General features: G+C 45.1%; 1 protein-coding gene across 4 annotated transcripts in view; it reads left to right on the forward strand.

Annotated features, from left to right (window-relative positions):
• ME3 (malic enzyme 3) overlaps window positions 1-23,058 on the forward strand; it is a 297,110-nt gene that overhangs the window by 82,592 nt on the left and 191,460 nt on the right. The window contains exons 1-2 of one of the 4 annotated variants that reach the window (XM_032641778.1): window positions 14,513-14,598; window positions 14,975-15,172. The exons of 1 other annotated variant lie outside the window; for it this stretch is intronic. In XM_032641778.1, coding sequence (XP_032497669.1) covers window positions 14,990-15,172 — 183 coding nt within the window. In that variant the 5' untranslated portion in view covers window positions 14,513-14,598; window positions 14,975-14,989. Of the gene's footprint in view, window positions 1-1,507; window positions 1,701-14,512; window positions 14,599-14,680; window positions 15,173-23,058 lie in introns of those variants that run through there. 2 more of the 4 variants (XM_032641779.1, XM_032641777.1) reach the window with 2 other exon arrangements.

Consider the following 23,058-nt stretch of genomic DNA (forward strand, 5'->3'; position numbering starts at 1 on the left):
GTAAGCTGAAGTTTTAAGAGCTATTTTCAGAATTAAATAAAGCTTTGCAGAAAGAGCAAGCTTGCCACACCCGTTAAAATAAAAGGTCAAGTTTCTTCAGGCTGCAATATTACCACCGCTGCATTAATGCTGCTTAGCTCACGCTCACCAGTAGCTGTGATCGCTTGTTGATGACATCATTGGAAGTTCTAGCATGCAATCAATCGGTGGGTGACATGTCTTTACAGCCACATATTTGGTGATTTCAGTAGTCCAACGGAACACATCCAGTACAGGCATGACCTTGGACACAAGTATAGTGCAACAGCTGGAGTTAGGCCACTAACTGCTGAGTTAACTTTTCCCTCATTATTATAATGAGTGCCACAACCATGACAGTGACTCATGTGATTATGCAATTCGTAATACTAAATTGAAATGACATTATCGACAGTTACACAATAACTGCCCAAGCAAAAAGCACTGATTGAATAGATGGATTTTTTTCTTAATAAATATTGTTTACTTGGGAGATGCACGTTTTCGAAAGGTGGCATTCATAGAAGGGAGAAGGGAGGTCTTTGGGGATCAAGATTTGGGAAATCACCCACTTAAAGTGCAGACTGTGACCTTGAGTGGTGGGAGTTCAGAGAGGAAAGATGTACTAAGCAAGGCTTGGAGACTTATGGACCAGGCCTTTCAAAATATCTGTGATTTAGACATTGATGAGTAAAAAGTGTTCCAGGAGGAGGGAACTGCTTGAATAAAAGCAAGAAGGCCCTTCGAAGCGCAAAGTGAGAGAGAGAGAGCGCTTCTAGAGCAATCCAGAGCCGTAATCCTCAGTCAGCCAGTAAGAGAGGCCAGCATCAATGCATCTCTGATATTCCTGCCTCAGAGGAGGAGCTCCACAACATTTTCCAGTATACACTTTTCTGATGAATCTAAATTGCTAATTATGAATGCCAAAGCAAGTACAAGAGTATATCTATTTCCTATTCTGCATCTTATGCCTATGTGGATGACAGCTACTATCAATGCTTTGGGCTGTTAATAATGTAAGCTATACCTACAACAAAACCAATGAAAAGAAACAAAAATAATATACAGCTTGTTTATATATCATTTCTTTTTCTGCATCACACACATTTGTTAGCTTTTAAACACTCTGTCACCAAAGCACTGATGTGTATATTTGCTCCAAGAAATCAAACAAGCTGTACTCCCACTGTGATTGATAAACTGGGGTTAAATATATCCAGTGTTAAGATTTGGTTTTAGTCCTAAGCTTTAGTTTCTTCCTAAGCTTTTATAATATTCTAAAAACCAAGTAACTGTTTTAATCTTGTAAAGAGGACACCGTTTCCTGTGATTTTTAAGCACAGAAAACACGCACTGCATTGCATTGTGGCAACCCAGGAAGTTAAGTCACTTTATGCTCATCTTTCCTGTTTTACTGATTTTGGCATTTGGGTGGTTTTGGCTTGTTGGGACTCGCCACATACTGGCCCTAAGAGTCAGACAGGATCATGAGCAAATCTGCTTCAGGCTCCCCAAGGAACCAAGACTGTCTGGAAAAGGCTCTGCGGGACAGGATCCCAGGCACTGTCAGGACGTCCAGGGCAGAGGCAGCCGGGAATTTTCATGTCTGTGTGATGTTTCACTACTGACAAAAATGAGTCAAGATGATCCACGCTTGGCATGGGTTATTGAATGAAATCGCGGTGAGTCATATGCCTAGGAAAGCTTATTCCAAGTCATTATTTCCTATACTGAATAATCCGTTTTATTGCCCTGGTATCATGATCTAGTATTAATGAATGAAACCCAAGTTAGATAATAGCATCCACTTTCTTCCTAATGATTAATGAATGAAAACCCGCTGGGGTGACATCTCTATACAATAGAGACCCAGACAGGGTAGTTACAGAACTCCGGCTTTCTAGTTCAGATGTGTCATCTAATTAGGGAGCATTCTTTGTTTTGGCTAAAATTCTCTATCAGAGTGATGGTATTCGGTCCATGAGCTACATGCTAGATGCCTGTGCTCCAGAGTTGCTTCCTCTCTGAACTCTGTATTACCCTCTCCTCTTGTCAGCTCTTTCTCTTACTAAATTCTGTCTGCCCTCCAACCGCTTTCCCATCCTCAACCTCAACTATCACTTAAGGTAGAGACAAGGAGAATAGGTTGATTATACCAAAACTCAGAGAATAGTGGTAACTGGACAACTGATATTTCCAGTTAACTCAGGATTAAATGGATCCTTGTGGGTTTTCACATTTTATTGAAATGAATTCAACCACCTTTTTTGTTTTTGCCTTAACATTTTTGAAAGTCATTAAACTGAACATGAATTCTAACTTTGCAGACCAGTAACTATTGAGGTAGAAGTAGGAGGATATTGGGCAGAATGTGATTGAGTCCAGGCTTACCATGTAATTTTTTCCTTACTGACCTTGATATTTTCTTATTTTGTTGGTGTTTCTCTTTCTCTAAGAAGTCCAGGACTGCAAAAATAACTAAATGAGAGCTTCTGAGTGTTGACCTTCTAGCTGACTGAATACTAGAACAGTGGTCTCCACTGGCTCACCGCAGAGCTCTACCCCGTCCCAAAGTTCCTGTTAATGCAATCCCAGAACGCCAGTTTGCCAATGTGTGCATGATGCAAAACAATGAGTGAAACCTAACACATGAGTAACAAAGTCAACATCACAAAGATTTCAACAAGCTGAAAACAGCTGAAATAAATAAAATGATAGTTAAAAGCCATGAAGGAACAGAGAGGTATTTAGGTTAGAAACTTTCTGTAATCTCAAAAAAACCAATTGTTCAAATAGACAATTGCCTTTTTAGCTGTTCATTTGACCTTGAGGTTTCCATTAATAGCAACTCAGCCTAGCCAGCATTGTGGCAAAGCTCTTACAAATTTCAAGTGATATGAGGCTGCATTATTAGAATTTTGATGGATGGGGTAGGTACTTTCCTGATCAGTCCGTATCTGGAGTTGGTGGTCAGGTAGGTGTGTGAGAAATCTGCTAATAAGAGAACTGCTTGTTCTCATTCTTCCTGTTTCAGTGATTGATGTTTAGTCCAATGTTATAGTTTGGGTTTCCATGGATATTTGTCCCAAACAATAGTCTCTTCTTAATATGATGGTTACTGAGAACATATATTAGCACACTCCACCTCTAAATTTTACTTTTCTTATTTAAAAAAAACCTTAGAGACCTTACAGTAGAAAAGCATAAACTATTTTTAATTAATTTTTATTGGAGTATAGTTGCTTAACAGTGCTGTGCTAGCCCCTGTCGTGCAGCAAAGTGAACCAGCCACATGTATATATCCACTCCCTTCCAGATTTCCCTCCCATCTAGGTCACCACAGAGCACTGAGTAGAGTTCCCTGTGCTATACAGTAGGTTCTCATTAGTCATCTGTTTTATACATAGTAGTGTATATATTGTCAATCCCAATCTCCCAATTCATCCCACCTCCCCTTCCCCTCTTCGTAACCATAAATTTGTTCTCTACATCTGTGACTCTATTTCTGCTTTGCTAAAAAGTTCATCTTTACTATTTTTCTAGATTCCACATATAAGTGATATTTTATGATATTTGTTTTTCTGACTTCACTCTGTATGACAATCTTTAGGTCCATCCATGCCTCTGCAAATGGCACTGTTTTGTTCCTTTGTATAGCTGAGTAATATTCCATTGCATATATGTACCACATCTTTTTTAGCCATTCCTCTGTCAATGGACATTTGAGTTAGAAAAGCATAAACTATTAACTAATATTAGTGTAGCCACTTAATTGAATATACTGATTTCAATGAAGTACAACAGGAAACGCCCATTTTATCCCTTCCCATCAGGGCCTTTGGTTCTATTTGGTCAGGTCTCCTTTTCATGACCCTTGAGAAAGTCTCAGACAGATCTCAAAACTTCAAAGTTACCTTGAAGTAATGAAAGTTTAGTAAGGTACAATTTAAAATTTCAACCTCATGTTCACTTCAAAGATTCTTCTCCCAGCTTGGGCCTGTTTCACATGCAGTGGGAAATCTCTGGGGAAGAAAAAGGCATATCTAGTCTATTCTTCCCTCCTCTTCCCCCTCCCCTTGAAATTTCTGGTCTCTACCTGGTTGGAGGAGGAAAGGGGGACAAGGAATGTAGTGAGTTGAATTGTTACCTCAAAGATGATACCTCCTGATCCCCAGATCCTGTGATTATGACCTTATTTGGAAAAGGGATCTTTGCAGATATAATTAAGTTAAGGATCTTAAGATGAGGTTATCCTGCGTTATCCAAGTGGGTTCTAAATCCAATGACATGTCCTTATCAGAAACGCAGAGAGAGAAGAGGAAGAGGCAGTGTGACCATAAAGTCAGATAAGAGTGATGCAGCCACAAGCCGAGGAACACCTGGGGCCATCTGAAGCTGGAAGGGTCAAGGAATGGATTGTCCCCTTAGAACCTTTGGAGGGACCCCAGCCCTGCTGACACCTTGATTTCAGACTTCTGGCCTCCGGAATTGTGAGAGAACACATTCCTATTGTTTTAAGCCACCAAGTTTATAGTAATGTATTATGGCAGCCCTATGAACCTAATACAAGGAGCGAAAGCCTTTATATTGAGTGTATTCTCTGTAGTTCTCTCATGGTTGCTGAAGCCCTCTGTGTGGCAAGTGTCCCAAAGCTGGCTGTGTCATTAGACACAAGAGCAAGTTTTCTTGGATGCCCTTACGGGAACCTGACTTAGGTGAAGAGCCCCCTGGCTGACCTCCCACGACTTTCTGCCCAGTTCCTGACCAGGGTGGTAAACCTTACAGCCTCTTACAGCTACAGTCCCCTCCCTTGAACAGCACCCTCAGGGGTGTTATACCCTCAAATGACTCAGGCCCAGCTACTTTTTGTTGTATCTCTTTGGTCTTCAAGAATCTCCACTCATCCTGGTCAGTGTGAAGAGTGGAGATCACCGCACCATGCAACTGGTCTCTCTCCTGTCCCACCATCACTGACTGCTTTGGTCAGCCTCTGGCTACAGAATTTCCACCTCCTGGGGCCACAGCTCAGGCTCTCTCATGAGCCACCGAGAGAGACGGGCTGCTCAGTAAGCCTCTAGCCAGAGACTGAGATGCTAGCCCGCCCTCTTAGAGCAGCACTCATCTCCAGGTGTGGTCCCCTGGGAGGCTTCTTTCTTTGTCTACCAGCAACAAGAAAGGAGCCCTGGGCTCTCATCTTCTGCCAACGGGGGTGATGGCTGGAGGATCCTTCTGGATCCTCAGAGCTCTCCTGGAGGCCATGTCTAATGGTTCCTTGGTTTCTTTACAGAATGAGGGGTACCACCTATTGCCCTTAGGTTGGGGCTTTAGCTGAAATCCTGACATAATAAGAAGAATCCCATTCAATATCCTGTTGTACAATATATAGGACAGTAAGCAAGATTTAAGAAATGTAAACATATTGTTCCAATTTGATATCTTCTCTACTAATTCTCATCTATTATCAATCAATTATTATTCTATCCAGGATTTTCATTTTTTTGGCTTGGTTAGAGCTAGTTGGAACTTGTGATTAGATCAAACATCCCTGACTTAGAGTCTGTTAATTGCCATGAATTTTCTCTCTGTGATAGCTCCAGTGCTCAGCGTGTGGATTATGTATCAATCCAGTCTCTCACTTTCTTCTTATAAAGGAGAAATTTTCTTTCTGAAACATGAGGCTTTGATGAGAGCTGAAAAATAAGGCTGCTGAACGTGACCATTCTTTTTCATCATAAGGAATGGTCTTCTTCCTCAAAGGAGAGGGTTTTCTCCATTTCATTAGAAATCCCTCTGCATAGATGCTAAGTGTCTTCTCGCATCCAGAAAGCTCTTCGCGGAGAGCAAACTTTCTATTCTTGGCACCATCACTGATTTATTATAAAACTTAGATGATCTCTAAGGTCCCTTCCAATGTGAGAATTATGTAATTTCATGTACTCTGTAATTACCAGGAGTTTTAGAAAGCTCCCAGCTCCACTTTGATAATTCTCCTGACTTGTAAAGAAATTCCAATTCCTCCCTTCATTTCTGTCACACATCTTGTTAAAGCAGATATTTTTAAGGACATGTGGCAGGGCATCTCGACTGGGTGAGAGCTTGGATTTGGAGGCAGTTCTGTTGAATTTACACAGCTCCTAGTGGAGGTCAGTCCTCTGTATGCTCCAGGCGGACAAATGTCTTAAATGTGACAGGATGCTCGGGACATTTAAATCACTGTCTGGGCACATTGCTGATTTGCATGTGGCCTTGGAGTCTCATGAAGAAAAACTTGAACCTGATTACAACTGATTGATATACGTGTGTACTAAACCAGGTGGACCTACCGAAGCTTGAACATAGATAGGGAAAATGCCTTTCCTCCAGAAAAACTTAAACAGTTTCCAGTATAGGCTGGCCAGGAGGAAGCAGAGGTTCAGAGTACATATGAGGTTGTCCTGGAATCCACTTTGTCCCATCTCCCCCCAGGACCATCTGTGTGCTCTGAGAAGGGGAGAGATGTAATGACCAAATCTGTCGAGGTCCAGGGATCTGCACTCTTCCAAGGGAGTGGTAAATCTGAAAGGATCATGTTGAGAGGTGTCCTAGACCTTCATCTCAACCTTCCCCTGCCACCACCAAGAGAGCTAGACTCTAGAAGACTCTCCAGCAGAAGAGAAAAAGTGGGGAACCACAGAAATGCAGAGACAGGTAGAAATAGCAGAGTTTCAAGCAGTACCAGCCAAGAAAGCAGCTTCAGAAGTTACAGTGGTCAGTGTCACTCGCCAGGGATCTGAGCAGAGTTGCAGCAGTGCTGGGGACTGGAACAGATGGCCACAGCCCAGTGAGCAGAAGGGAAGCAGCAGAGCCACGGGTGTAATTCAGATTATAAAACCTGCCTCTCTGCTGGGCAGAATCCTAGATATGCACAAAGTTGGAGTGAGCTGAGGCCTTGGCATTTGATAGGTGGAGGGACATAGATCTAGCAAACTAAAGGCTAGTGGTGCAAGTGACCTTACCTGCACCGTGAGATGGGGGAGCCCAGGGGACATTCAACATCCATTTAAATGGTATCTGAAAAGTTTATACTGTGTGTGTGTGTGTGTGTGTGTGTGTGTGTGTGTGCGCGCGCGCGCGCGCTTGTGTGTATTTTCTATGTTAATTAAAATACAGCTAAAACTCACTGAACATTCAGCCTCTACTCTGGGTATTACCCACCTTGGAGATATACCAATATTTCACACTGATTCTTTGAAAGCTGGATCTTTGAAAATTTAGTCAAGTGCAATTTAACCAATGTTTAGTTAGCAATTATGATATACCCAGAATTGTTCTGTGGGAATACAGAGGAAGCATTGAAATAGCAATAATTACTATTTATTGCAGATTTACTGTGTACCAGGTATTTAATCCTCACAACCATTTTATGAGTTAAATACTGTTACTATCATCCTCGTTTTATAGATAAGAAGATTGAGGTTCAGAAAGATCTAGTAAATCTCCCAAGATCACACAGCTAGCGAGTATCCAAACGCAGACGTATCTGCCTCCAAAGAGAAAGCTCTCAGCTACTATACAAAGAAGTTGAAATTTATATTGGCAAAAATCTGAGACAACAGCCTGAAATGGTGACCATGGTTTCTATCCCTTATTTTACTGTGCAAATTAAGGTGTTAAATAACATGTTGATGGAGCTCAAATCTCAAAACCTGCTTTGAAACAGCAGGGTCAAGCCTGCAAAAACATAAAACGAAGTGGAGCTAATTCTGATGCCTGAAAAGCAAAAAGGTGTCTCTCCCGTCCATATCACTTGGATGCTGCTGGATCAGTCTCCGCATGTACCCTTTGTAAGCCAGTCTTTTAGATTTGAAACCAAGCCCCAAATTCAAGCTGAGGAGAACTGAATCCGCCTGTTCTGAGAAGCATTTTCCTGATAATGAGTGGCCTGCAGGGAATAATTGGTATGACCTGGAGGGAGAAACACTGACCTTTTGGTCAGAATCCACATTTGGTTTCACAGCCCAGTGAATGCTTGCTCTGTGGGCTGCCTGATGACACAGATAACATCCAGAGCAATAATAAACCATACAAGTTGAAGCTCTAACCTGTGAATCCACAAAGGAAACAAAGTACATCTCTTCGGGGAAAGGCTCAGTGAATTGGGCAGGGGGATTTAAGGCTGAATAAGAGCTGAGGGGAGGGGTCGAGTGGTTACATCTTGTGCAAAGGGAAAACAAAAGCCAACTGAAGCGATAAGGAGCTGAAGAGAACCTTATCACTCACTGTTCACTAGGAATTGACTAGGCTTGTCAATCTCACTAATTATATACATAAAGAAAACCTACTTGAAAAACACTGAAAGCAAAAATAACCCAAACTCTAGTGAGATCCTTGATTCCTCCAGAAAGCTGATGATTTTTGTCCCACTGAGAAATAAGACTGTCAACAGGGAAAACCATTTCCCCGCCCCCCCATTATGGAAGTATGTCCGGACTGTTGCAAAGTCAACGAGGAAGCAGGAGGCTATGCTCATTACAGTTTAACAAGCTCAGAGCCGAAGATGGGAAGGAGCTGAGCTGGTGAATCGGGGGTCAGCGGGTGCAGGGGATGCTGAATGGGCCAGATGGGCGAATCACACCGCGGACAAAGAGCCCGCCCCTCACCCCGCTGAGCCACCGCCCTGACCTCCGAACAAACACCCAGGGCACAAATTTGTTCCCCTTTATCATCTGCTTAGCCTAGCAGCTGCTGCCATGAATTTCTGTTTCCGTATCTTGCCTTTTTCAAGCAGTTGCTTTTGTCTAACTTTTTTTTTTAACATCTTTATTGGAGTATAATTGCTTTACAATGGTGTGTTAGTGTCTGCTTTATAACAAAGTGAATCAGCTATACATATACATATATTCCCATATCTCCTCCCTCTTGCATCTTTGTCTAACTTTTGTGTGAGGTCAAGGGGCTGGGAGCAGAAGGGAAGGATGGCCTGGTGGCTGTCAGAGGACTGAGTGATTGAACAGAGTGTTTCAAGAGGGGCAGAAAATAGATTTTTAAAAACAACCTCTGGGAAACCCAGAGGCCTAGAGAATACACAAGGAGTGCTGGTTATTCGTTCTCTCCCTGGTCACCCTGATCAAGAACATTTTCCTTTTGGCATTCTTGCTGCAGGACGGAAGCGGGGGCATGTATGAAATGGATTATAAATTGTTTGTGCCTAAACCAGCCATGAAAATAAAGACTGGCCTGTAGGTCAGGCCAGGAAGGGAAGCGAGCCTGTTCAGGATTAGTGCAAAACTAGATGAGAATCAGGCAATGCAAAACTAAATGAGAAAAAAAATGCAGTATGTTATATCCCTCTATCTGGAAGCAATTATGTTTGGTACAACAATTGCTTGAACAGAAGGCTGAATGAGTTTATAAATAATGATTTCAAAGTGTTTTGTGATAACAGTATGAAGCTGTAACTGGATCTGACAGCCACCTCTATTAGAAATGTGGTTAGTTCAAAGATACTCTTCTCTTGTTAAAATTAGCTATCACAAAATTATGGCACTGCAACAGAGGACTAGAGAAATAGAATGCAATGCAATAGAAAAATAAGAAACATCTTTTCTTCTGCTACCCGACAAAATTACTCTTTCATTTCTCCTTGTGACTTTTTCAGAATGTCAGAGGACTGTTTATTCCCACTTAAGGGACAGGGAGAGGGTGGCAGGGAGGTGGAGAGAGGGATAAGAAGAGAAGGAGAATCAGTTACCCTGGAAACAGCTCCAAAGGAGGGAGTCAGAGGGATCAGATGCAGAGGCTCTGTGGTCCCTCTATGCCATGTTGTCCTTCCCTATTCAGGTGTATCAAATTCAGTTCCATGGGCATTTATTGTACCCACCCTTGTGCTAGTTGTCATGTAGAATGCAACGGTGAGAGTAACGATGAGGATGATGATTGGAGGTCAGATTATCACTGTTCCTTTAGTGTTTGCCCACACAGGGCCAGGCTAAGCATTTCCCAAATGTAAGCCCTTCGTGTCCCAGTCACCACCATAGCCTCTGGAATCTGGGTTTAAATCCTGGCCCACTTCAGTGAGTTATTTGACCTCTCCAGGTCTTATGTCCTTATCTGTAAAATGGAGATAATAATTGTACCAGGCAAGAAAACTGTAGTAGGTGTAGCTCAACAGAAAGAATTTAATAGAAAGAACTGGTTTCACAGGTGTTACAGGGCTGAATGAGAGGGAAGGGCAACCACAGAGAGTAACTGTAGGAAGCAGCTCCCATTTCTAAGGCTGGAGAAAAGGGAAGAGGCTGGGACCATCAGAAACTGGACACATGGAGGAAGTGACCTACTGCTGAGTTTTCAGCAGCCTGGTGAGGCTGGTTCTAGAGCGTGGAAGAGGCTGGGACCAATGGTTGATGGTGGGTGAAAGGCTGTGGCTGGAGGGGATACTGAAAGGAAATAATGGCAAGCAAACAGAAAGGAGGACATCTCCCCTCTCCAGCCTCAGTCTCCCCCTACTGCCCTCTATTGACAGGAATTAATAGAAAACCCGCTGCTCCCAAAGAACTGGTTTGCAGAGTACCAACTCCAGCCATAAACCAGCGTGTAGAAAGGTAGATCCGGAGCCGAGGTAGATAGCTTACTAACCAGCTCAGTATTTCATAGAAACACAAAAAGAGTATCACTCATATTATTAACTATTAACTATTAAGTGAGTTAATGTTTATAAACTCCTAGAACTGCGCCTGGCATGTGATAAGTGCATTACAATGAGCTTTAAAAAAAACAGATGACTACATTGCTCCACCAAAAACCAATGTGGGAAATAATATTAGCATACCAGTTTTTAATCCAGGAAAATGATATGGTTTAAAGAGGTCACATAAAATGCCCAGGGTCACACAAGCTGGTCACTGGTGAACTCAGGACTATCTGAATGAAAAGCTGTTGCTTTGACTTCTGTGAGTCTCCTGTGAGGCTCAGAGAAAAAGGGCACATAAATAAATCACTTCCCATTGAGACGGACTATAACAGTGCAAGAGGAGATGTATACAGATAAAGTTTGGGGAGCACGTGGGGGAGAGGCGAGCCGCTGCAGGTTGAGGAATCTGAGAAGACTTGCCAGAGGATGTGGTGTTTGACTGAAGCTGAAGGGCGGGGCTTCAACTGGCAGGTGTTGGGAGCAGAAGAAACTGCTTGAGCAAAGACCCAGAATGCAGGGCATGTATGCGGAGTGGCGAGTATGAGGACCGGGGGGAAGTAAATGTTCTCACCATCCGCTTTCTGTGTAAACAACAGAGTTGAAGTGTCTCCAAATATTCCCAGCAGCGATGTGAATTAAAGAGTTCGCCACATTCGTAACACGTTGCGTAGAATATTATACATTTGTGAAGCAATGGGATTAGCTGGAAAATAATTATTTTAATGCACCTCCATTTTTAAAAATGCATAGGGAGGCTCATTAAAATCTCCTTACAAGAGACCAGTGGTCTTGTTTCAAGGCAGTCAAACGAGCTAAAACCCTAATTTGAAGCTGCTTTCCTGCCCTTTTACCAATGTACCAAATTTGTACTAAATGCAAGGGGAATATGGGAACTCTGACCAGGGAGGATGGGAATGGGATTCCTTTCCTGCCACCCCAGGAAGCAGCATTACAACCATAGTAGAAGTCAGTAGATGGGATGTGAAGGCAGAGAGACCAAGACAAATTATGGAGACTCATCAGGTCTGTCTAGCGCTGGACCAGACCACAGGGCTGGCTTGCTAAGGAAGTCAGAATAGCATGGAGCTGAAGAAGTTCTGAAATAGTTCCGTGGCTCTGAACCTGGCCTCTGTAATCCTGTGTTGAGGTCTAAAAGTAAGGAATGTGCCAGGGAAACCAGAGATGGAAACCACACATGCCAATAATAATAGTTAACCGTTTCTGAGCATCCACTCCACGCCAAGCACTTTCATATAAAATGAGTATTATATCCAGACTGGTCGTTACTAGTCCCCAGGAATCATTCTCCCCTTCCTCCTTTTAGTAGTAGACTCCCCTACTGAGCTTTAGCAGAGGGGATATATGCCTTTCCTGCTAGAGAAAATACTTCCAGGCTTCCTTGTAGCTGCTGTGACTGTGTGACAGGTTTCACCAGCAGAACGTGAGTAGGTGTAATGTGTGCCATTTCCGCATCATTTCCCTAAAGGAGTGCCCTCCACTTCCTCTTTTCCCTTTCCACTGGCTGGGATGCTGCTGTGGTGGTATTCGTGCTTCCGTGGAGAGGAGACCAACACCCTGGAGAAAGAACCTGGGTCTGTAGAACAGAGCAGCCCTCTCCTCTTGTCACTGCCTTCCGCTGCCCCACCTGGTGAACCTGCGTTTAGAACCTTTCCTTAACTTGGCCAAAGATCAAACACATGCGAAAGAAAAACAATATTGTTAGATTTACATCTGGGTTAAGAGAATATAGGCCACAGGTGAGAGAATCTTAGACGTAAGCTGTATGCGCTCTAGTGAATAGATTGTATAAAAATTATATTGGCTTATTTGGGAACCTTTGATTACATCCTTGTTTCTAGTTAAGTTTCAAATGACTGAGGTTACCTATTAAATGTGCTCCAGGTGAGACAACGGTCATTGTATCGAGGAAAGGCAGACTATTCAAAAGTTCTGGACGATTTGTTATGTGTCAGGTACCAAAGATGGAAGCACACACATACATACACACAGGCACGCGCGCGCACACACACACACACACACACACACACACACAGTCTACCCTCAAGATGTTTGTCGACTGGTGGGAAGTTTGGCAGATATAAAAACAGTGTTGAGAGGAAAAGTATCAGTTAATACTCTTGGCCGTAAGCGACCAAAAATCTGACTCAAACTGGTTTAAGAAAAAAAAGGATCATTAATGTGTTTATATAAGTGTACAGTCCAAGAGTAAACCCGACTTCAGGCATTTAAACCCTACTGAACTGGAATCTTTGTGGCAGGGGCCTGGAAATCTGTATCTTGGTCCCCATTCCATCCCCCCACCAGGTAATTTCAATTCTGTTTTGGAAAGTAATGTTTTATATAGATACTTGAGCTGCGTATTGGAGATTAGACTGGAAAGGGGAGAGAGTGAAGGAGGAGATGATTGTTTCTGAGGGAGAGGAGAGAATCCCGAGTCCAGGCAGGGGCAGCCCCGAGTGCCACGATACCTGCTTTGTACTTAGAACAAAGCCGGAGTGCACATTCTGAAGGCTGCTTGCACTGGAAGTTTGAAGGGGAACGAGTAGAGGACCATGTCGTTTGTCCAGCAGTCTGAGGGTTCACAATCCTCATGAAAGTGGCTGTCACTTCCGTTCCTTCACCCAACTACTATTTCTTGTGCAACTATGTACCAGGCACCGAGCTAGAAGTGAGGATACAGGTTTATAGGCAAAGAGCCTTTCCTCACGAAGCTTACATTCTAGGGGAAGACAGGCAATAAACAATTAGAAAAACGAGCTAACTACTGGCTGTGTTAAGTTTTAAGAATGGAAAAAAATCCTTCACTACTTAGTCCCTAGTGGAGGCTGACATTGGATGGAGTGGAGGAGAGGCCTTCGAGTTGACAACTTAGTGGAGACTTGAGAGCATGAGCATTCCAAACAGAGGCAATAGCAGCAAGTGCAAAGGCCCTGAGGTGAGAGGGAATGGGATGGGGTGGAAACACAGGAAGGAGCAAGTGTGGCCAGAGCTCAGTGAGAGGGAGACTGGAGTGGGATGAGGCTGAGGAAGCTGGCAGCAGCCAGACTACAGGGTAACCTGTGGGCACCAAAGAGAGTCAGGATTTTATTCCACGCACAATGAAATGTTCATGTTAAAAGGAACTTCCTGGCTACTGTGTGGAAAAAGGGTAAAATTAAATTCAAGGCTAGATGGACTCCAAGGTTCTTGCCTGGTCCCAACAATTTATGGCAGGCTCCGTGGGGTCCCCAGGAGCCTGCTTAGTAACTGGGGACCCTATATCAGCGATGTCTGATAGAACTTTCTGCCAAGATGGAAATGTTCCATACTTGGGCTCTCCAGTCCCAAAGCTACTATGTGCAAGTGGCTCTTGAGCACGTGATATGTGGCTAGTGTGACGGAGGAGCTGGAATTTAAATACTATTCCATTCAAAGTAATTTGTTTAAAGGTATGGAGCCACGTGTGGCTAATGGCTGTTGTACTGGGCAGCACAACGCAACACAACACAGCGCTGGGTGCCTGAGGGTTTCTACTCGTTATCCAGAAGCCAGGGCCTTCTCCAAATGGTGGGACTGTAAGAGGGTACATTGGTCCCTAAATGCTAAGCCCCCTCTGTGCGTATGGCTTGTCAAGACGGACAGGCTCAGGGAGTATCCTACGCTTCACCGGGGAGGTCACCGGGGAGGTAAGTGCACACGGCTGTGAGCCGCTCCTCGCGCGCCCTCAGGGGAGGCCCCACACTGCGAACAAAGGTTTCTGGACCGCTCTATCCAGGACGCACCAACCGTGCGCTCTCGCGGCCGCCGGCGCGGTCCAGCCATTGGCAGGAGAGGTATAACGGCCCCGCAGCGTCTCGCCCCGCCTGCCCCGCAGCCCGGCCGCGTAGACATCAGCTCCGGGCGCAGCACAGGTGGGCTGGGGAAGCAGGGGACCTAGGCGAGCTACCGAGCGGGGTTGGAGGTTCGGGGACCCCTCGGCGCGCAGTCGCCTTTTCTCCTCTTCGCGGATGGGGGCGTGGGTGGCGCGGGCTGTGGCCCGCACCGGATCGGCTTCCTGAGCTTGCTTTCGCTTTGCCGGGGGCTTGGCGAGGCCTGAGCACCGCAAGCGAGCAGAGAGAGCCGCGCAGGTGGCCGCGCGGGAGGGGCGGGGAGCTGGCGCCTTAAACCCTGCGAGACCCCTGCCTTCTCCCGGAGCACGCGTCCCTGGCACCGGCTCGGTGCCCCGCGGCGCGCGTGGGTCCTGGCTGGCCGGAAGGCGCCCCTGACCTTGGTGTCTCCCCGTGCCAGGTCTGCGCAAGGGCCATGGGCGCCGCGCTAGGCACGGGCGCGCGGCTGGCTCTCCTACCCGGCCGGGCCTGCAGCGCTGTCCGGCACTGGGAGCCCCCCGCGCCCGCCCGAGGCTGCCACTCCAAGGCCGGCCCGGCGCGCCCGGTGCCCCTGAAGAAGCGCGGATACGATGTCACCAGGAACCCGCATCTCAACAAGGTAAAGGTCCGGAAGGGTAGGACGGCCCAAGCCACTATTCTGCGGCCCGCGGGATGGGCGCCCCGCCCCTGGGCCAGGGGAGGATCCTTCCAGAGGGCCTTCCAGCGGCTTTACATTTTTGCCTTGGGGAGGCTTGGTGTAACTCGGTTTGGCTTTTTTACCACACCTCTTCTGCGTGGAAAGTGGTAATCAGTAATGCAGGAAGCCTAATTTCTTTTGTAAGAACAAATATAGACTGGGTTAAGGTCCTCATGGCCAGTCTGACTTGAGGTCAGATCTCCCCTTGATGCTTGCTGATTCTGTTGATCTTGGGCAGTTCATTTAACCTCTGTCCGTCCAAGTTTACCTGTCTGTAAAAGCGAAGCAGTCGTCTCGGGAGCGTTGTGAGATTTAAAGAGAAAATGGAGGTAGCATTCTTCGCACAGTACCTGACATCCAGTGAGAACAAATGTCAGCTAAGGTTATAATTATTCTGAGGAAAAGATTTTTAATTTGAGCAAGGGCAAGAAAGTCTAGAATTATGGAACGTTTAGACCTTGAAAGGGCATCACAGATCCTAATTCAAACCTCTCCTTTTACAAATGAGAAAACAAGACAAAGGGAACTTGCCCAAGGTCACCAGCTAGTTAGTTCTGGCTCTGCCACTGGAATCTGGGTCTGGATCTCAGGTGCTTGGGTCAAGTTCAGCCCACTGCTAACCCAGTGTTTAGGAGCACACACACTTGTTTCTGGGAGTAGAGTTTAGTATCATTGGTGTTAAAACCAAGAGACCTGGATTTGAGGCCTGTCTCCCAGCACCTCCTTGATTTAACTTGGGCATCTCGTTTAATTTCTCTGAGGTTCAACTTTCTCCTGCTTAAAGTGGATATTATGACAGACCCACCATTCCTACCACATTCTGTTATTGTGACAATCAAATGCATTACTGAACTTGAAATCAAATTTTAAACTATATAAAGTGCTTGGTAAATAAGTAATTACTACAAAATAAAAGTTTGAATAATTTCTTTGAATCAGGATTGTGAAATTCAAGTGAGGAAGTACTTGTGAAAAAGGTGTTTTTGAGAAATAGGAGCAATTATATAGATACTAAGTATTGTGATTATTTCCTGCAGAATTAATAGAAACTAAGAAAGAAAATTTTCTCTCAGCCTCCATCTATCACACTACAATCCCTGCTTCCCCCCAGAGAAACCCGAGATCCTTTGTATATTACTACTTTGGGATAGGTAAGGTGTTTTACGAATTTAAATTTACTTTGATAGCAAATGTTAGAAAACTCAGCTCAAACTGGCTTAGGAAATAAGAGATTTCTTTAGCTGAATATCTAGAGGAAGGAAGGGTTTGACCCAGCAGTCCAGATGGCATCCTTAAGGGTGCAGGTTCTCTCTGGGTCTCTGCTCTGCTTTTGCAAGGTCAGCTGCACCTTCAGACTCCATCCAGTAGAGTCTTTCACCCGGATTCTGCCACAGTCCCCCGTCTCCTTTTTTCATACCACACCATCCAGGGATAGAAAGACATTTTCTTCTGGTAGCTCCTGTGGAAGAGAAAGGACACTTTCTCTGGAGCCTCAGAAAAAGAGTCTTTCTGTCTCATGGACTCTGATTGGATTCCCTTCCATCCCCAAACCGGTCACCATAATTTAAGTAAGTCAGGGCTCACCCCTGGATTTAAAGAGAGAGTTTAGGTTAGGGACACCCATACCAACTGGCTTAGAATAAAGGGAATATGGCTCCCCACCCTGCCCCCCAGTAAATCTGTGTATTGTCATCAGAGGGAGGAGGGATAGATGCTGGAAAGCAAAATAATAAATTCCCACTACTGACCGTGATTGTTCGAGCGATCATTGCTTTAGAAATACTGGCATATTATAGTTAGCACTTAATGCTTTATGAATAGTTAAAAAAAAAATAAAAGGAGGACTTGAATGTCTCTTTTTTTGTTTTTAGCCCTAAGTTTATGGTTCCCTAAAAGCACTCTTGCCCCTTGCCCTTGTTCTTGATGTAATTTTTTCCTCCTAAATAATATAAATGGGTCATTATCCATAAATCTAGGGGCCCGAACTTTTCATGATGTTAAAGATTTTTTTGTGTATCCCTGAAGTCAGCTGATGCTGGTCTGGGGTGAGGAGGGTATCTGGAGTGATGCTGAGAGAGGCTCTTGGCCTCCAGCATTCGCCCTTGGGGAAGGAGGGGAGACAATGGAGGGAGCATCACTGCCTAGGAGCTGCCCCTCTCTTCCCACTGAGGTGCCACCCTCTTGCTGTCCTGCTGACCTCCAGCACTCAGAGAGTGTCCAGGGAAGGCTTGGCGCTTGGCACTTTCCATCAGCCAGATGGGGAGACTTGCTGAGTTAAACAGAACAACTGAGGTTATCACTGAGAAAACAAGAGAAGGGCAGCTTTGAAAGGGACCAGTACTTAGTGGGTGGGTCTGTGGGTGGATTTTTTTCTGCTAGACTCCGAGCTCCTCCAGGGCAGGGACTGAGTTTCATGCATTTGTGGCAGGCACTGGGTAGTTCCTGAAGGGTGTAACAAGGGCATGAACATGAAAGCTAACATTACATTCTTCGAACATGTTCTCTGGGTTTGCCTCCCGCTTTTGACAGATCAGGAGAGGCATTTCAGTTGAAGCTTGAGGGCAGAGGGTCGTCAGGAGATGGAATTCTCTGAGAGAAGAAGAGCTGCTGCACAGGCCAAGCATCACTGCTCTTGTGCAGTCAGGGTCTGGTCCCTGCTCTGCCATAACCTCGCCGTGCGATCTGTGCTGAATCTCATTAGCCTCTCTGCCCATGTCACACCACTGCTATGAGGATCGCAGGGGTGAAATCATTTTGAAAACTGTACGGCACTAAGTATTAGATGATCGTGTTGACAAGTTCCAGAATCAGGGTTGGAAGCTCCCTTAGATATGGCCTAGTCTGGAATTGTTGGACGTGAAATTAGCTTGGGTCTAACCAGCACTTTTATGTTAAAGAAATGGGTTAGAATAGAATGAAAAAATAGTAAATGTATTAAACTTAATAAAGATAAGTATTATACCAAGTCACCATGTGAAATGCCAGTTTTTGCTGTGGATTGTCATTAAAAAAAAAAAAAAGCTTTTGAAAACCACTGTTCTCATCCAGCATCTCATTTTCAGATGTAGAGACAGGCAGAGAAAGTCAGATGCCACAGAGATTGTCATTTGTTGCAGAAGTAGGCAGAGGAAGCCCCCCTCCAGATTTTCAGTCCACGGAATCACAATGACAGTTCTCATTCACATCTGCTTTGACTGATTCAGGCACATTCAGAACGATGACAGAACTGGAACTGGATGATTCCAGGTTCCCTACAGGAGTCTAGATTTTCTGATTGATGCAAATTCAGCAATACATCAATTTCAACTTCCCTTTAAAAAAAAAACAAAACTAATATTGTGCCTTTCTTCTAAAATTTACATAATGACCTCTTCTGTTATCCATGTAGATTGTGGCAACAGAGTAAATCTGATTACATATTACAAGACATCAGACATATTTTACTTACATTAAACAATTATCAACCCCATTTTATAGGGTATCTTCATAGGACAAATCATCCCCATCCTATTCATGTAGTAGCAAGTGAGCCATCAAAACGTTGCTGGCCCCAGCTTATCTCTGGCCTCTTTTGAGAAGGGATGTTCTATTCCCACTCCCCAAACTAGACTTGAGTCCCCTCCCATTTGTCTTCTTACTCCATGTTTCTTTCCTTTTGGCACTGAGCACCCTGTTGTCATGGCTGGTTGATTTGTCTCCCACACTAGATCCTGAGCACCTTGAGGACAGAGACTGTCTTGTCACACAATATTCTCTATGCCTGACTTGAGCTGCTCAATAAATATTTGCTCTTTGAATGATCTCAATCGAGTCCTAACCCCTTTCCTCTCAATTTTATGGATCTTAATGTCACTGCTTTACAGTTAGCCTCATGCTCTTGTTGTCTAGAGAAATGTCTACAAATAGCCTATTGGGAGGAAATACACCTACTTGACCTTAATCATCAGCTTGATGATTGGGAAAGACCATCAGCTTGATGGTCAGGGAAAGAATGAATGAAGCGTACTTGGTCCAGTCACTGTGAATATGGACCAGTGCATTTCATGCAGCGGGGCCTTCATAAACTGCAAGGCGTGGTGACCGCCTTCACATGTGGACTAGATGCATGTAGATTAGTAAACGTGTTAAGGCCTGGGGGCCTGCACTACAGTGCTGGCTGCACATGTGAGGCCACGCAGGTTTTAGCTCAATCCTTCTACGTGCAGTGGTAATTTATTAGACTCCCACACAGCTGGGATTTGCCTTTGACTAAAGTATGTTTTTGTTCGGTGCCAGTTTAGAACTGGATCCTGCCTCCTTTGGGTTGGGGGGAGTCTGTCATCACACACTTGGCTTACTGATCAATCAGGAGGTGCTGGCTGGGTTGTACACTGAATTAGAAGTCTGTTGCAGATGCTGTTTTGTGTCCCAAAGGCCGATAACATAATGTGTCTTCCTGAGACCTCTGCTTCAGACGTGATGTTGGGTTGGGCCTCCTTGATTGATAAAGAAGCAATGCATTAAGGGAACATTATTTCCATAAGCAGCAGTTTGCTCTAGATCTAAGCCTCTTGTGCAGTGACTCAGGGCATTGAAGCTCAAATACTGTTCAGATATTTTAAGAACAAACAAGCAGAGGCAGGTTGGAATTAAATCCTTCCCTGTTGGGGCTTCCCTGGTGGCGCAGTGGTTGGGAGTCCGCCTGCCGATGCAGGGGACGCGGGTTCGTGCCCCGGTCTGGGAAGATCCCACATCCTGCGGAGTGGCTGGGCCCGTGAGCCGTGGCCGCTGAGCCTGCGCGTCCGAAGCCTGTGCTCCATAACGGGAGAGGCCACAGCAGTGAGAGGCCCACGTACCGCAAAGAAAGAAAGAAAAAAAAATCCTTCCCTGTCAAATACTGTCCTGGCTTCATGGGATTGATAACACTTGGTGTTAGGGCTTTGTGCTTGGAACAGCTAAAAGAACTTGTATTAGTTAGGCTAAAGGTTAGGCAACTTCAACAAGGTAAACCCCAGACTCAGAGGCTTAAACAAGATAGAAGTGTATTTTTTTTTTTTGCGGTACGCGGGCCTCTCACTGCTGTGGCCTCTCCCGTTGCGGAGCACAGGCTCCGGACGCGCAGGCTCAGCGGCCATGGCTCATGGGCCCAGCCGCTCCGCGGCATGTGGGATCTTCCTGGATCGGGGCACTAACCCGCGTCCCCTGCATCGGCAGGCGGACTCTCAACCACTGCGCCACCAGGGAAGCCCGGAAGTGTACTTTTCACATGAACAAGTCTGGGTAGGCAATCGCAGGTTGGTATGTGGCTTGATTTTGTTGCTCTGCCATCCTCAGTGTGCATCTTACATTTCGTGGTCCAAGATGGTTGCTTCTAGGCTCTGCCATAATTCCATACAGAAGCCAGTCGGAAGGGAAAATACGCAATTTGGATGTTGCAAATATCACTTCCATTCACATCCAGTTGTCCTGAGCTTGGTCATACACCACACCTAGCTGCAAGAGAATCTCGGAAATGTAATCTTTAGCCGGGCACCCATATATCCACTTAAAAATTCTGTACCACTAAGGAAAGAAAGAATTGCTATTGGGGAAACTGCTATAAAATGCTTATCTGAAATTTTAATTTGATTTACTGTCAATTTTATCCCAACCTTTAAAATCCATCAATTTCTCTACATCCCCTCTACCACCAGCCTTGTTCACTCCTTCATCGTCTTGTGTCTAGATTAGGCAGGAGCCTTCCAGTGGCTCTCCAACCTGCAGTCCTGTTTCTTTCAATCTGCTTCTCTGTGTCTGTTGACCACACCTTGAGAGGCTAAAACCTTGCACACATCCTTAACCACTCTCTTTCTTTCAGACCCCATGTCCAATTCACCGGATAGTCCTGTTGCTCTGTCTTCAGACTAGATCTGGAATCCACCTTCTGCTCTCACCACGGGGCCCACCCTGACCTAAGGCACCACTATTTCTCTGCTGGATGACTGCAGTGTCCCCCTAGCTGCTCTCGTTGTGTTCCTCTTGTTCTCCACACAGCAGCCAGTGTGAGCCTTGTAAAATGAAATTTGATCAACGTCACTCTTCCGCTGGAAACCCTGCAGAGTCAAAGTTCTTACCATGCCCTGCATGATTTGACCCTCCCTGACCTCATCTTTTGCTACTCCTCAGCTTCACGTGCTGCCCAAACATGCTGGCCTCAAACACTCCAAGCATGCTCCTACCTGGAGTCTTTGCACTGGCTAATCCCTCTTGTAGAGCACATAGCCCCTACATAACCATGTGGTTAACTCTCTCACCTTCTTCAAGGCTCCTCACTTTCTCAATGAGACCTATCAGACCACCCATGGGAAGTTGTAAACAGCCCTTTCAACCTTCTTGGTCTACTTTTCCTCCATAGTATTTGATACTTCCTAACATACTGTTTAATTTTCCTACTTACCATACCTCTTGGTTATTATGTGCATTTCCCCACTATAATGTAAGCTCCATTTAGGCAGGGATTTTTGTTTTATTTGTTCATTGATGTATCCAAGGTACTTAGAACAGTGCCTGGTCCATAGTTTGGTACCCAGTAAACAGTCATTGGATGAGTGAATCATTCAGAGAGACATCTACTGAGGCTTCTTCCTCTCATCCTTTCCCTTCCCCCTCCTCCTTCACCAAAGCCCCCCTTCTTTTCCTCTGGTGCTTTTCCTTCCCCGGTATCCTCCTCTATGGGGTTTATATGCCCAAGATCACTTGTATCTGGAATGTGGATAAATCTCACATCAGACCTCTGTGTGCCCAGAGGCCCACTTACTGTGAAGACTGGAGAAGCACAACACAGATGTTCACCCTTTGTTATTTCCAGTTTTACCAGCCAAGCCTGGGGAAAAGGAGACCCTATTCTGGAGACACAGATGGTACCTTGAAAGCAGAGATGGATGGAGACATTCTTGAGGCTCACAGAAAAAAACAAAGGGTGGGGGGTGTCCAGGCTGTGGGCCAGAGATTGGAAACCCCGGCTTCTGTCAGCATCTCCAACTTCCTAGAACTCCCACCCTCTACTTTGAGTCTTGGTAGCCCCCATCCCTGCTCTGAACTTCTCTGATTTCCCCGTGCTGCAGCACCCCTGCTGAAGATACGGGAAACCGTGTTATAGATTCAGTGACCCCCACCCCTGTTCATATGTTGAAGCCCTATCTCCCTAATGTGATGGTATTTTGGAGGGGGGGCCTTTGGGAGGTAGAGCCCTCATGATGGGATTAGTGTCCTAATAAAAAGAGAAAGGCCACTAATCCTCTCCCTCTCTGCCATGTGAAAGTAGAGCAAGAAAAATGACCATCTGCAAGCCAGGAAGTTGGTTCTCACCAGGAACTGAATCGGCCATACCTTGGTCTTGGACTTTCAGCCTCCAGAATCGTGAGAAGTAAATTTCTGTTGTGTAAGCCACCCAGTCTATGGTATTTTGTTATAGCAGCCCAACTGGGCTAAGACATCATAACTGCCTTAAGACGAGGAACTGCCTCGTATCTCGGGGTCAGGAAATCAAGGAAGTGTGGGATGGGATGCAGGAGCACAGGAGGAAGATCTGCTACTCCTAGAACCCAAAACGGATGCTCAGAAAGTGATTTCTCATAAACATGTTGTTATAAACAGTCGAATTGTTCTCCAAAGAAAGTATATTATGTGTTAGATTAGCATTTGTGTGATCATTATGAAGATTTCAGAAATGTTGGCTTATGTTTATGAATGCTTAATTCAAAATGCAAAACACTAAGTGGAATCTATATCCATGAGCATTACTGTAGAAAGATGTAGCTCTATAAAAAGACTGGGAACTAAATGTGTGA

The sequence above is a fragment of the Phocoena sinus genome, chromosome 8 (genome assembly GCF_008692025.1).
Source record: "Phocoena sinus isolate mPhoSin1 chromosome 8, mPhoSin1.pri, whole genome shotgun sequence".
Taxonomy (NCBI): Eukaryota; Metazoa; Chordata; class Mammalia; order Artiodactyla; family Phocoenidae; genus Phocoena; species Phocoena sinus.